This window comes from Rhea pennata, chromosome 5, assembly GCF_028389875.1.
Source record: "Rhea pennata isolate bPtePen1 chromosome 5, bPtePen1.pri, whole genome shotgun sequence".
Lineage (NCBI taxonomy): Eukaryota > Metazoa > Chordata > Aves > Rheiformes > Rheidae > Rhea > Rhea pennata.
This window is the reverse complement of record NC_084667.1, coordinates 63,106,398-63,121,024: the sequence shown is the minus strand read 5'-3', so window position 1 is coordinate 63,121,024 and position 14,627 is coordinate 63,106,398. Positions and strand designations below refer to the sequence as shown.

General features: G+C 40.5%; 1 protein-coding gene across 3 annotated transcripts in view; it reads left to right on the top strand.

Annotated features, from left to right (window-relative positions):
* SYT16 (synaptotagmin 16) overlaps nt 1-14,627 on the top strand; it is a 110,394-nt gene that overhangs the window by 80,693 nt on the left and 15,074 nt on the right. For 2 of the 3 annotated variants that reach the window (XM_062577839.1, XM_062577838.1), the window contains exons 3-4: nt 5,266-5,478; nt 10,778-11,034. In XM_062577839.1, coding sequence (XP_062433823.1) covers nt 5,266-5,478; nt 10,778-11,034 — 470 coding nt within the window. The remainder of the gene's footprint in view (nt 1-5,265; nt 5,479-10,777; nt 11,035-14,627) is intronic. The other variant, XM_062577840.1, reaches the window with a different exon arrangement.

Below are 14,627 nucleotides of genomic sequence, written 5' to 3'. Positions count from 1 at the left end.
GCCAATGTAACCCAGTAGGATAAATGATGCCTGACTGATGCTTAATCCACATGCAAAATGTGAAGTAGGTGATGGGGAAAATCACGGGGGATTTTGGTTCTTTAAAACTTACTGGCTGCCATCTCATTTAACTACAGAAGAACCATAGGTAGGAAAGTGAAAGTCAATTTGAATCTGAATCCTACTTTTAAAATCCAAATTTAAGAGTAGGAAAAAAAGCAACAGGAAAAGATGTTTGTTTTCCTGCTGTTTTCTGTGGGCAGTTTCCTATTTCTTTTCACAGCAGCCTGCAGAATTGGAGTTTATTTCTCTGACCGCCGTATTATTCACCTACAGAGGTTCTTGATAGTCAGAGCCAAATAATGCAGTTGGTCTTGATTCTGATTCCTCTTTGACTTATTTTGTTTGGGTTTTTTCCTCACCTTTTTGTTGGAAATTTCCCCTGAAATGAAAACTGCCAAGCTGTGATCTCTTTGCCTGCATCCCTTGCAAATGTCCAGTGTGTTTGCCTGTTTGCCTTGGAGAACTTTAGTCTGGTTTGGCTCATGACAGGGTGAAGGGTGAGGACAGATGCAAAAGTAGAGATCAGTGTATTGCAAAAAGAGAACTGCCTTCTGTTAGGTAGTAAATGACTAGTCGATGTAGTCCATGGTTAGTCAGTCGTTGCACAATCTCTTTAGCCGTAATGACATACATAGAAACATCGTAGGTTTACTGTATTGCAAGGCATTTTCCATACATATTCAATACGCTGAAGGTCTAGGTGGATAGTTTGGATTTTGCTTCTTTGTTATAAAATGAAGGCCTTTTGGTGATCAGATTCTACTTCCAGATAGTTTAGAGCATAAAGACACAGGGTGTTCTCTTCTCTAGTTGAACCTGTAAGTCAGGTAGCTGTGTTACTTTGTGCTTTCATTTGAGCTCCCAGTTCAGATGATTGATAGCAAGTGTGAGAAGACAACTCCAGATTGAAGACCCTGTGCAAATCAAAGCTACGGTTACATAGGAATTGGTAGCAGCAGCTCCACATGTGTTGCCTTCTGTTCCCTTTCTAAAATGTTCCTTCTCTGAGAAGCCTTAACACATCCATTGTTTGCAGCAGGCCCTTCCAATTTTCCAAAAGGAAACCCTTCCTCTTTGGTGCATATGCAGTTCTGGTTTTGCTGAGCTGGAAGCCATTGCAGATCACTACTTCTCTCCTGTCATTCTGAACACAAAAATATTCAGGCCAAGCCTCTGTGTCTCCTTCCATAATAGCAAAGAGCACTGAGTGGAGAGCTCCTGGGATTCTCCAAGTACGTGCATTATGGATAGATGTACTGATACTGTCTTTAGTAATATGATCAAATACATTTTGTGTGTGTGTTTGTGTGTAATACTTGTGTTTCCTTCAGAGCTTGATCCTACTCCCATTGAAACCAATGAGGAACCTCTCACTGACTTAAGTAGAGCAGAATCAAAATCTCTAGCAAGAGAGTGAGCACACAAGGGCAGAATTAGTTATATTGAAATGCAGAAATTTGCCATTTGCTAGCTTTTAATTGCTGGGTCAAAATGACCTTTTTTTTTTTTTTTTTTTTTTTTATAACATGCAGCAGACGGAATGCCTGCAATACGTCTGTATATTACGCTGAACTTGATGTATTTTATTGGATAATATTTTTTGATAAACTTTGAGTAAGTAATAATTTATTCTGTACAGTTAGTGAAGTGAAACAATTTTTTGAATTATTTATTTCATAAATTTTAGCTCAGTGTATTTGGATGCCTGCAAACTAACCCTCTGATGTGCTGTTTGAAACTTTCTTATAAGTAGTAGTAGTTCGAAATACTTTGCCAAAAAACGAGGTCACCCTTCTTTTTCCTCCAAAAAGAAAAAATCCCTCTATGTGCCTCTATGATTCGTAGGAAGTTGATTTGTAAAACAGATGCGGTGTATAAGTAATTGAGTTGAAGTTGCTGGAGATATGTATATTCTACACAACATCTGCAGATCTCAAGATGTATTCATTATCTTTCCAGAATTTAGATTGTAATTATGGGTCCTTTATTTAAGTTTCCATGGTGATGTAGAAAATGTTTCCCTCTTGTCCTTTTCTAATCAGGACACTTGTATATCTGAATGGTGAATGTTTTTCTCTCCCCTGGGTGAAGTTAGTTGTATTAATACAGAGATATTAACTTGACATGGAGCTGTCTGCTCCGTAGACAGAGATGCAGTAGCAGGCGTTTCAGGCGTTTGCTACAGATTCCCCAGTGCCGCTGTTTAATTAGGCTTTGTGTTTCCAAATGCAAGTAGGAAATAGCATCCAGTGTCATAACAAGCGATGCAGTCATCCTTTGGGGATTTTAAAGTTGAAGTCAAAGTCAAGAGGCCAGTAATATATCAAACTGGGCCAAGCTCTTCCCCCTCACCCAAGCAAGATTCAGTAGATGAATTCGATAGATGGTACAGAGATAAACCTTGGCTTATAGTTTGATTCAGTGTAATCTGGCGTATAAAAATGTTTCTAAGCAGCGTGGAAACAGACAAAAAAGCAGCAAGTAACCCCATCACAGCTAAAGGCTGTAATTGGATCACTAATTTTAGATTTTTGTTGCGTTTAATTTACAAAAGAATCCCTGCATTAGTGTTGGAAACAAAGCTAGCATTGGTATCTGTCTCCTCTCCTGCACCACTTACTTTTCTATGAGTCCATTGAGGTATTTCTCAGGTATCCAAAAAAGTGTTCAATTTTTCAAACACGCTCAGAAATTTGAAGGGAAACTAATGCTTGAGGAGTACAGGTTGGACATCCCTGCATGTGGGTTTGGTGTAGCATTACCTTAGGAACTACGATGCTTGGCCTTTTTCCTCACATTTTTATCCAAGGAGATCCTTGATTCCTTCTTGGTTTATGTGGAACTTGGTGCATCTTAGGAGCAGCTGTACAGCTCCAAAGTTGTTCTAGTGTCTGCTTTTCACATGGCTGCAAAGTTTAAAAAAGCTCCAAATGAGCCCCTGCTTCCTAGAAGATAGCAAATTTGCTGGAATTTTTCCAAACAGCTCCTCTGGCTTTTAATTTTGGTGTGATTTTTTTGGCAGTTCTGAAATAGGCCTGCCATATTGACTGTCCCAGAAAATAGGCTCTGCTCTGCTCTGCAGGGAATTGTGTGCGGGTCCCCCCAGGGATCATCTGTCCATAAGCATTCCCACAAGGCTGGATCCACAGGGCCCTTGGATGTTTCTTTTCATAAACAGATTTCTACCCTATGTTAATGCACATTTATGTAAATATACAGCCTCATGTACTTCAATGCAGGATCTTAATGTTACTTTTTTTTTTTTTTTTAGAAAACAGTGAAAGTCATATTTATTGAAGATAATGTTTTACTTGGGATTTTTGGCAAGCTATTTGAGTGAAAACTGGACTTTTGTATAAACTGGAATAATTCTTATATAATTCTTATTTTCTGCATTACATATCCAGAGTATGCATACATACATGTAAAACTGATAATATACTGATTAGCATTTGCTGACCATTTAAATTAATTCTGCAGATGTAGCATGAGCTGCAGGTAGTGAATTGAGAACACAGTTGGCTGAAAAGGACTGTTTAGTTTTATGTATTTTGATTACTTGAATAGATTGTAGCACATTTAGGTCGTTGGGTTCTTATAGCCTGAAATAATTTTTATTTAAAATAATTTAAACCCTATTTTGTAGCTTGTATTAAAATAATCACTTTTTGTGAGCTGGTCACTGGTCGTTACAAACTGATGTCTGAAAACCTTTGTCTTTTTTATCAGCATAGAGGCATTTATCTTTTTCCTCCAGTTGAGATCAGTTTTCTAGAAGGAGCAACAGGCTTATTGTTGCCAAGCCAGACTAGACGGTCAAGTCCACCAGCCTGGCTGCACAGAAGAAATCACCTTCTGCTGAGCTGTTGGTGGGAACAAGTTCCTTGGGTGCCAGCAACCTCCTTGCTCTGTTGCCTCTGCCCGAGGGATCGAGTGCCGTCCCCTGCGCGGCAGCCACTGGGGCAGCAGGTAAATCCATGGAGCAGTGATAGCAGTTGCCACTAGGTTTATACTGCAGATTTTTACTAGACCTAACACTGTGTGTGAAAGCAGGATCTTGCTTCCCTACCCGTAGTGCCATGTGGTTGGCATAAGTGAAATTTGGGGTGGAAAAAATGCTTTCCCTCCAAAATCAGCTGGTGGCTCTGAGAAAACTGTCCTCCACCCCTTCGCCTGCGTCATTGATTTGTTCAGCTGCTGGGGTTTGCCATGGCAATTATCAGAGTGAGTCTTGGCAACCGTTCCCATATGCTTCATGCTCAAGAGCCAGCGGCAAATGGACCACACTGGGCAGCTGGCTGGTTTGCACATACACAGGTGTGCGTGCGCGCACTGACTGCCCGTTGCTCCTCTGCTCCTTCCTCTGGTCACATTTGTGAATTAAAACATCCTGCTATTCCGCGTCCTTGATGCCAATGGCTGGGCAGCAAGCAGAAGGCCACTGCATTTTCATCTTGGCAAAGCACAGCCAAGAATATAGCGTATGTCTTGAATCCCCTTTGCCCCATCTGATGGATATTGATGCACTGGTGAGGGTGCAGTAATCTCCTATTCAAAGCACGCGTTGGTGGCAGGAGGAGAAGTGCGCTCACGGCAAAGTGCTCAAGTGCGCATCTTCACTCTTAAAGGTTAAAATTAACATTGTTCTCCTGAGTCCCCCTGCTGACTGGCAGATGGAGCCAGCGGTGCCTGTTAGCCGTGTGCTGTAACTATATGTTCGTGGCATTGCCCAGAGCAGGTTACATCTCTGTTGATTTTCCTGTACGGGGAAATGTTCCCTCTCTACCTTAGTAGGAGCTGAAGGGGAATGGAAGTATGAGAAAGTTTTTAAGTCCTTTACTTACTGCTTTGTCTTTGCATATGGTAATCATTTTGTAAGTGGTTGTCTATGTATATTTTGTCTTCTTCTGTGTGTTTCCACTCTCTAAATATATATATATATATATATATTTAAAGTAATATGCAGGATTGGGCAAGGTTTGATAATATGTAGCTGTTGCTGATACAATATGACATCCATAGGCCTTCCAGAGGTTTGAAGAAGCAGGTGCTCCTCAGCTTCATTCTCCAGTCCTCTCCAAACACGGACGCTGCTTTTTCTCCCCAGAAGGCCCCTCAGAGAGCTGGAAGGGTGCCATGTTACCTGACTTCTGGGCCAGGGCTTGCAGACTGTCTAAAGCCTGAGTTGTATTTTTCTCCCAGTAAACAGTTACGGGGAAGATGAAGAATTGACAACATCTTCAGACAGCGATGATGAGGTGATTAAGCAGTTTGAGATCTCTGTGTCACGCTCACAAAGTTTTCGATCTGGAGTATCTGAAAAAACAACACAAACGGGCTTGGAACATAGACCCAAATTCAGCCGCTTGCTCTCCAGCCATGAGGAGTACAGCACAGAGGCATCTGAATGTGAAGGTATTGCTTACATAAAATAAGATTAAAGAGGTTTGCTTCGTTAAGTTTTGTAACCCTCAACCTGGAAAAGAATCTTTTGTTGTGGAGAACAAGTCCTGAATCTTGCTTCATCTCTTGCTAAATTTGGTTTCCTAAGTCATTACCTGCAGCTAATTTCCAAAATACTTATGGAAGGAGAGCCTCGATCCAAACTCTAGACTGAAGGCCGTGGAGATCTTTCCATTACCTGTACATTGTTTTCCAATTTTGGCTTCTAATTCACAGGGATTTTCATGGATTTTATTGGCAATTTTACCAGAGTAAAGACTGCAGGACTTGGTTCTGATAATTTTAATCTGTATTACTTCATTTCTTTAGCAAGCCTTTTAGCAGAAGTTGAATGTCTCCTTTTACAGCAGCTTTGCAAACACAAGGTGAACAGCGAATGAATTATGCTGTATCATTTACCAGCACATATGCCAAATGTCAGGCAATGACAGAAACTAAAAATTTATGACACAGAAGGGAAGAATTTTATGATCTTCTATAGACTAATGTAATGACTCTTTTATACAAACAAAGATGAAGTGCTTTTAAAAATGTTGCTACTTAGAAAATTGGCCTGAACAGATTCTAAAATACAGAGAAATTCATTAGAGGGAAGAATCATGAAAGTACCCTTTGTTTTTTAGTTCCATAAAATGTTTTAATTTTGAAATACAGTTGTTTGATTTTAATGCTCCCTTTTATTAATGTGATCATTTTGAGTTATGGCTTTCTGTTGAACTGTTCTTCTGTCACAGCATGGTACAGAGTTGCTCTTTTCGTTTCAGAGGTAACATTGATAATATTTAAATAGTTATTCAGAAACTAGATGAAACTAAAAGTTGAAGCCTGCTTTCACTGAAGTCATTTTGTTTTCTGCACTCACTGCAGAGAACCACTACGCTCAAGATTAGACCTTTCATTACAAATGTCTGTAAAAGCAATATCCATAGGTATGTCTGTCCTTCAAAGCCAAAGGGATCTCTGAGGGGTGTAGAGCTGCCATTTCAGGTGTACCATGATGGTTACACCTGCTCACAACTCCTGATATGGGATATCTGTACCAAAAGCTGAGTGGTTGGGATAATTTTCAAATAACCCCCACATCTTGCTAATCCCCAGTTGCTGGTCAGAGAACTTCACGTATGTGAGAATTCATTCCAGTCCCTAGCTGGTGCAATGATCAGCAAAGCAGAAAGGTTTATGGGTGTAAAGCCATCACTGATCCCCTGAAGGTGTATCAAACACTGTTTCATGTGAACAGATCCCTCTGAGCTTCTGGATGGGACATTGAAAGATCTTTTGAAAGTACTGAGTTCAGACTGAGATCATGGCACTTTCAAACCAGCTTTAGACTCTGCCTGAGCTGTTATGGAGTAGTCCTCTCTTAACAGACATTTTACTCATATGGCTGGTAGTTTTTTTCTTTTACAGAACAAGAAATCAACAACAAACTTAAGGATACAGCAAACTGAGCATCTCAGAGGGCCCTTAATAGCTTCTTTCTCATTCAGCCCTGACATACTGTGGAGTCTCCTCACATCATCATCTTACACAAGATTTTTCTTGACCCTCTGTTTCTGGTACCAACATCATGGCACTCTTCACTTCAGATTCATTTGGCTTCAACTTTTCACCCGTGAAAAAAATCTCTGTAACCTGAATAGATTTTGGAAAGAGGAGCGAACATCGCAGGAGGGAAGTGTTTGTAGGATGCTCTGGGGATCTGAATGGCTAGGATGCCAGCTCTACCCGCTGCCTATCTGCAAATCACCCTGTTAATAAAGAGCCTATTTTAGTTCTGGAAACATGGCGTCTTCTGATGCTGTTAAACAGCATGTGGTAAATTAAACAATCTTGGCCTGATTGCATAATGTCACTTAAAATTTAAGATCATTCTTCTCTTTAACCCCTAAAATTTACAAGCCATTTTTGTTTAGATTTATTGTAATTAGATAATGATTCTGCTCCTAAGAGGCAAGAGGCAAGAGGAAGTTTTTTTTTTTTTTTTTTTTTTTTTTTTTTTTTTTTTTTAAGCCATTTTTGCTGGCTAATCTCAAAATAACCAGGAACACTGCTCAGCTGCCCTGTGTCTGGCTTGTTTGGTTGGGTGTCAGTGAGCACCTGGTGCCAGGCTCCTGAAGAGTGATTTGAAACTGGAGCATTAGCAAGGGCAAAGCAAGAGAATTATGGCTATAGGAGGGCTGACATCCCTCAGTTCCACTAACCTTTGTTGCTGTTCCTGGCTTTCAGGAAGAGGGCTTGAAAATCACAGCTAATAGCATTTCAAGTCAAGAAGTACCCACATCCATATTGAAAGCCTTTCCTCCTCTGGACAGTATTTAAACAAGGTCTTAATTTTCAGCATATGTGTATGTGCAGCCTGGAAGGAGAGATCAGATTTCTTTCATTTTGGAGAGTCACAAAGACAAGACATTTTGCTTCTTGTAAAAGCACGGTGATTGACTGCAGTCCCCAGAGCAAACATCCCCCTGGTCAGCGCAGGGAACAGACGTACGTTAAGCTCTTCATCCGAGTGTTTCTTGCTGATCAATTAACTGTACAGTGTTAATGTAGCTAGATCTGTCAGGATTCATCTTTTAACTTTGGTGGTACTTTGTAAGAATTGATGAGACCTCTTAGTATTTGTTTCTTTAGCGCATAGTGATGCTTTAAAGAAGTCAGAGATTGTTTACCACTGAAAAAAGAGGAAGATACTTTGGGTTAACCAGGCCATTTACCTGCCAATGTGAGAGAGATCTTCACAGTATTTTCCAGCTTAATTTTCAATATTTGATGTGCTGAAACTTTCCCCATATCTTTGGAGAAAGTCTTCCATAGCCTAGTACCTGGGCAAGAATTCTGTTCCCAGATGTTGCAAGTGGGGTTCATCCTTTCCTCTTACAGAATTAGTAGTTTCTTCAATCAAGCAAATTTTCAATCTCAAAACCAGGCTTTCCTAATTTATTGATGATTTACGTTCCCTAGTATTCCCATTGCCTGCTTCCTGGCTTGTATATACATGTGACTTAACAAAAAAAAAATTTTTTTGAGAGGCAGGATTGAGAGAATGTTCTTTTGGTCTGCGGTGCTCTCTTGTCCTGAAGTCTAGAATTGGCTGCTCTTGCTCTGTGGGGACTCTTGGCTAATTACAGTTCAGATATTTAGATAAGGCTGTTCCAACGTATGCCTGAGACTGTGCTGTTTATTCACATCAGTTATTCATAAGACAGTTGACATTTTCTGCCTTAAAGTTCTCTCAGGTAAATTATAGTCCTTTTACTGCTGTGACCTTTTCCCTTACGTGAAGCACCTCTGTTTTGACTGGTTTTTTGTGAATGTAGTATTAGAATGGATGTAATTGGAGAGGTATAGTTGTCCTTTTCTGTATAGTTGAGCCATTACCTGTAATAATCCTCTAATATGTGCATTTGTAAATGATTATCACTTACCAAACTACCTTAAATTTAAAGAAAAAGCCAGACTGTTTCACTAAATGGTTTTGGTGAATCATTTTTTCCATTCCTTTCTCTATATATTGTATTTGCTTTCCTAACACATTTGTTTTGTGTCCAAGTCTTAAGGAAATGGCTTGCTCTATTAATATATTTCTGGAGTTTTCCCGTTACAAAGAGTCTTTTATGGCTTTAATGTAGTTTTTGAAAATTCCTCTCTTATTGATCTAGATATTATCCCAGCAGGAGTCAAAACCACAAGACAATTGTGCGAGGATAATTTCGTACTACGGTAGCTTTTTATTCTGAAAGCCTGCTGCGTGGTGTGTGCTTTGATGGATGACCCACTGTTTAAAATGTGTATTAGACATTGCCTTGCTAATTAAATGCCTTAAGGAGAGCCTGTACCCATTCAGTCTCGGTAAATTTGTATATGTGGATATTCTGTTATTTTGTTTCTTGCTTGCATTCTTATGTTTACTTGTTTCAGTTTTCTGACTCTGTAGAGTTGCTCAATAGGGAGCAACAGCAAAAATCAAATGACTTTCTACCCTCACTCAAGAGTTTCAGCTCAGGGCGGAGGTGGGAGAACGAGGGCTCTCAGTTTCAGAGCTAGGTCTACCAAGTGAGAGGTGGAAGTGGCGAAGAGGTGGGTTTGTTTTGCATTTTAGAACTGAGAAGAGCCCTCGCCTAGAATTGGAGAGATCTGAGTTCAGGTCCCTCTTTCCTTGAAGGACCATCTCCCAGATGTCTCAGAAGAGCACCAGAATTACAACGCTATGAGGTGTCTCAGAGTTTTCTGTTAAGTGCTCGTGCTTGAGGCATTTTACTGGGAGGTGAGACCCTTCTCGGGAGGAGGGAGGAGAAAGGCTGCTGGTGGTTCTCCTAACTGCTGAATTGTTGAAAAGAAAGTGTAGCCAGGGAGAGAGGCAGAGAATTCTGCCCACTTTTGTGAAATGGTGTCCAGGTATAACCCCTTTTTCCCCTTATATGATTTTTATTGAGCAGGTATGAATCAGAAACAGCGTGTTTACTTAAAAAAACTAATTGTTTTCTATAAACCCAGCTTTTTTTCTAGTTTTGAATTGGAAGCCAAATTTTAAAAATTTGTTGTTTTGTAATTGTGTCTTTCTTGAGAGCAAACTTTTCAACCCCAAATGAAGGAAATCACTCTTACTTCCTTATTTTCAACAGATGCCTGGAAGCACAACTTGTTTTATTTCACTGTAAATAGCTCCTTGCTTATTTGAAAGTGCTGGAGGTAGAATCCAGTTTTTTCTGTACCTAAAGCAATACCTGCCATCAGATTCATTAGTTGTCAGAAGGTCCCTCATTTTCTTCATAAAGTGTTTGCAGAATATTCCTGTCCTTTGCACCTCCTTCTCCTGGATAAAAGGAAGTCGCTGCTCTCTGTGTATCAGGCCGTGTATGCTGTGCTTTTCTGTGATTTCTCTGATCTGTGCTTTTATGGAAATGGTTGCTTTGGGACTACAAAGTAGCTCTAAGGTGCTTTGAACACACCAAACACTCCTTTGATAACTGCGTTTGGTGAGTAACTCTCTCAAGTAAAGGCAGCCAGCTTTGCTATTCAGGTTGTGGAGAAACAGCCATGTCCGCTCCATTCAAATGTTGGTTTGTACAAGATGTGTTATTTCCCAGGTCGAGTGCTGGACTACTCATGAGTAGAAACTCTACCAGACATACACTGTAGATGAGGGTAAAAAGAAGAAAGGAAAGAGAGAAAGATGTGTTTGGGGAGGGAGGAGAAGAAAAATTCCTTGTAGTCCTTCTGAAATGATTTTCTTGCTGAAAATTATTAGATCTGGACAAACTAAGCCAACTGAGTTACCAAGACAACCTATCGTATCGCAAAGATGACCAAACATCTGTTGATTCAACAACAGCAACTGAAAGTAGGGGTTCTGAGCAGCATAGAGGGCTTAGGATGGAGTCCAGCATTGCAGATAACGTTAGCCGACAAGCCACGGAAGCACGCTTGGAAGTGGAGACGGCATTTACCAACCAAGGATTCGAAGGAAATGATGCTACTGACAGCTCGTCAGCTTGGAGCGCTGAGGTACGGTGAATTGTTCTTTATTGCACTCAGTGGCTCTGTTCTTGAAGGATATTGGGGGAAGAGTAAGAGGGAGGGAGACACTGAAACTCAAAATGTTAGGGGGGGAAAGAAGTGAAATAATGATCTGTGCGGTGCAAGATAATGGTACTGCTACGTGCACACACCTCTGTTTCCCCTTTTCCCTGTGTTTTACCTCTTATTGCTAATACTCCTTCAGAGAAACTGTTTTATCGCCTGATTTCTGACTGCAATCTTTGATCTGAATTGGAGTCGTTTTCTGCCTGACAGCATTCGCTGTCAATTAACGACGAACATCCTGGGATGCACTGCAGTGGCTGCATGTGCAGGCTGTGCCTGGTGGTGGTGTGGGATCACTGGGTTAGATCTGTGCCTTTTTCCAGTAGTTTCTATGGCTCAGACAATGGGAAGCATCTAGAAAGCTGGAGGCAACTGGTGGGGGGTGTCTGTGACTTAGCCAAGTGGCCATCACTCTGGTCTCCTTTGAAACGAGGCTTTTTTTTTTTTTATGGTAGAAATGGTCTGAGGTTGAAGCACCTCTGCCCTCTTTTAGTTGGTTCTGTGCTTTTATTTTGAAACCTCAGGAAACCATTACAGATTTTAAGATGTTGTAAGCGTCTGATGACTTAGCATCCCCCTTTTCCGTCATATTCTTTCTGTATGATATGTTAAATTTCATTATTATTTTACCACGAGATTTAATTTCTGAAAAAAATATCAGCCTGCATCAGATATATTAAAAGAACAGCACAAAGGTCACATCTTCCTGAGTCACAAGAGACCGCTAGTTTTCTGTAGAAATGAATACCTCCATACTCTGAGCAGCAAGGCTTTTGATGGAGATGCTCCTTCCTTGGAGCACGTTGCCCTGAGCCAAGTAAAGAGGTGGAAGGCAGCTCCTTAGCACGTGTGGGCCAGCTCTAAGGGGCATTTTGAACACCATTTTGGCTTGCTGTACAAAGCAATCCCAAAAGATGCTCCACGACACGTCGAAATGCTGTGCAGTGGCAGTCATAGAATCAGTAAGGTTGGAAGGGACCTCTGGAGATCATCTAGTCCAACCTCCCTCACCTCTTGCTGTGTGCCTCTGACACGCTACTTGTTGACCTACCTGAGGCTCCTTTGTCCTTCTTTGCATTCGATGGACTTTGACATGGTACGTGTCTGCTGCAAAATCTCAAGTGTCCTCCCGTTGTACATCTTTGGAATATGTCTCTCGTTTTGTTCCTGGTGTGTGCATTTTAAAAACATGAACAATGGTTATTGCGTAAGGGGGCGGATATGGCCAAGTCCCAGTTTATCTACTACAAGTAGCTTCTCATCCAAAGGTATTGTGTGGATTAATGAAAGACTTTTTATTGTGGGAACTAAATGTTCTGACGTGCCAGAAATGTCCATGTGCTATTATGCTTCATTCAAAGGACCTCACTTTAGAGACAAAAATGGTAATTTTATGCCCGTGCATTGGAACTGCAAGTTCCATTTCAAGCCTAGTCCATAATTAGCTGCTCTCTCAGGTTTCTGTGGCAGAAATGGACTCATTTTACCTTGTGAAATGCATATTGGCTCTGTCCTGAATGACTGGGTTAGATGTACAGTATCAATCAGTATACTTGGCTGGATGTTACAACAACACTGCTGGGAAGAGGGGAGGAAATAAAATCAAATGGAAGTATCTAAATCCCACACTTCCCTTGGATACGCGTTTGTTTGTATAGTCAGTACATTCACAAAGCATTTGCAGCCCCAGCTGAGCCAAGGAAGACGACGAGAATTCTGGTGACAATTTCAGTAGGGAGAAGATTGAGCATCTGTAAGCGTGTGCTGGAAGCCTGCACAGCAGTGAATCCCAGGTAGCGCCCTTCTCTCTGAAGGGGCCAACCCATGGTAAAGGTGACTTTGCCCAAGAAAAGGTCACTGCCATGGAGTTTAGCATTTCTTTTTTGCTCCCTTTTTCCAGTATGTGCATTTTTCTCTGCAGTGATGTCTATAGCTGTAGTAGAACAAGTTAAGATTTCCTGAAATCCAGATACTTTCTAGCTATCACGTCAAAGACTTGGCCTTCAGTCTGCTCTGCACTCTGCTAGAAGAGGAGACACTCAGCTCTGTTGGGACACAAAAGTGCCTCTCAGCCCTTTGTGCCTGTGGGTTTATGGTGATGCACAGCAGTTATTCTCCAGCTCAGGCACGTAGATGAAAGCAAAGCTTTGCTATGAGCAGTTTTCTCTACCCTTCAGTAGCGATTCTCCAATGTACCTTCATTCCATCTCTTCCATAACAGATGCGCAGATGAAAGTGGGGAGGGATAAACATGCGGAGGGAAACATGAAGCGAGTGTAATCCCATTACATTTCCTTCTTAAATATTATTTCAGCAACCAGACAAAAATAACTTGACAGCTACATAGCATCACTTACGTTTGCATAACTTCACGCTCTCTCTAGGCAGCCTGGCCTGCCTTGCATTTTGGTCTTCGAAGTCTAGTGTTCATACAGAAAGACTTTTTTTTTTTTTTTAAACGGGCAACCAAGTCATTTTGTGTGCTGTCCAACAGAGATGATTCTTCCATCTTTGACATTACTTCTGCAAGACGTACGACAGAAGTTCTGAGTAACATGCACACACTGACTTTTGTATGCACGTGCACAAATCCCATAAATACTCATGTAGCTGTGAAAAGCTGGAGCTTTGCACTTAATGGTAGATGAGTACGAACAATTGAAAAATAGATCACTGGGAGGTAGATAAAGATTTTAAGGCTTGTCCAACATCTTGTTTGAGACGTAGACCACCCTAGATATTTCTGAGGGGAACTGTATCAGAATGCTTATTATGGACCATCATCTATGCTCTAAAAAATAAGATTCCTACGTTGAAAAGATGTGTTACTTGAAATGCAAAAAAGATAAATGTTTGAGGAGGAGGGTGACTCAGACTGCTAGTGACAGGCCTTAATTCACCTTCTGGCTATTAACTGAAAATCTTTCCTTAGTACAGTGTATACTCATGTTTAAATACAAATCATTGATCACTATAGCAACCCCTTTATCACATGAAGTGCATTCTTGCTCTGAGATAAAGAGCACTTTTGAACAGAAATGCACACGCCCACTCATCAAAAAGTAAGGTGAGCATCCATGGTTTTTATCTTGTTTTATCAAGATTTTTGTTTAAAAAATAGGTAAAAGATTGCGTATGAATAGGTTTGCATATGTTTTGATTATATATTTTGAATTTTTAGTCTGAATGTATTAGTATCCAAACTAAACAAAAGGAACAGATGCTTCTCTTGGGAGACTTACAAAGGGAAAAAAGGAATCAATATGTATTTGATCAGATTGTTTTTCTCTATTGTCATTGCTTTAACTGTGGGAAAAATATTGAATTGTAGGGTAGTATTTAGAAATGGAATTTCCATTCTGCAAGAAGTTCTGACATTGTGATTTCTGCCCCTCATCAAACTGAATATAGTGATAAAATTTCTCAGTGCCCTACAAAACAAGGCCGCCAAAGAGTTACCAGCTTTGACTAAATTGTTTCATTTCAATGATGTAAATAATTCAGTTTTGAAAAAA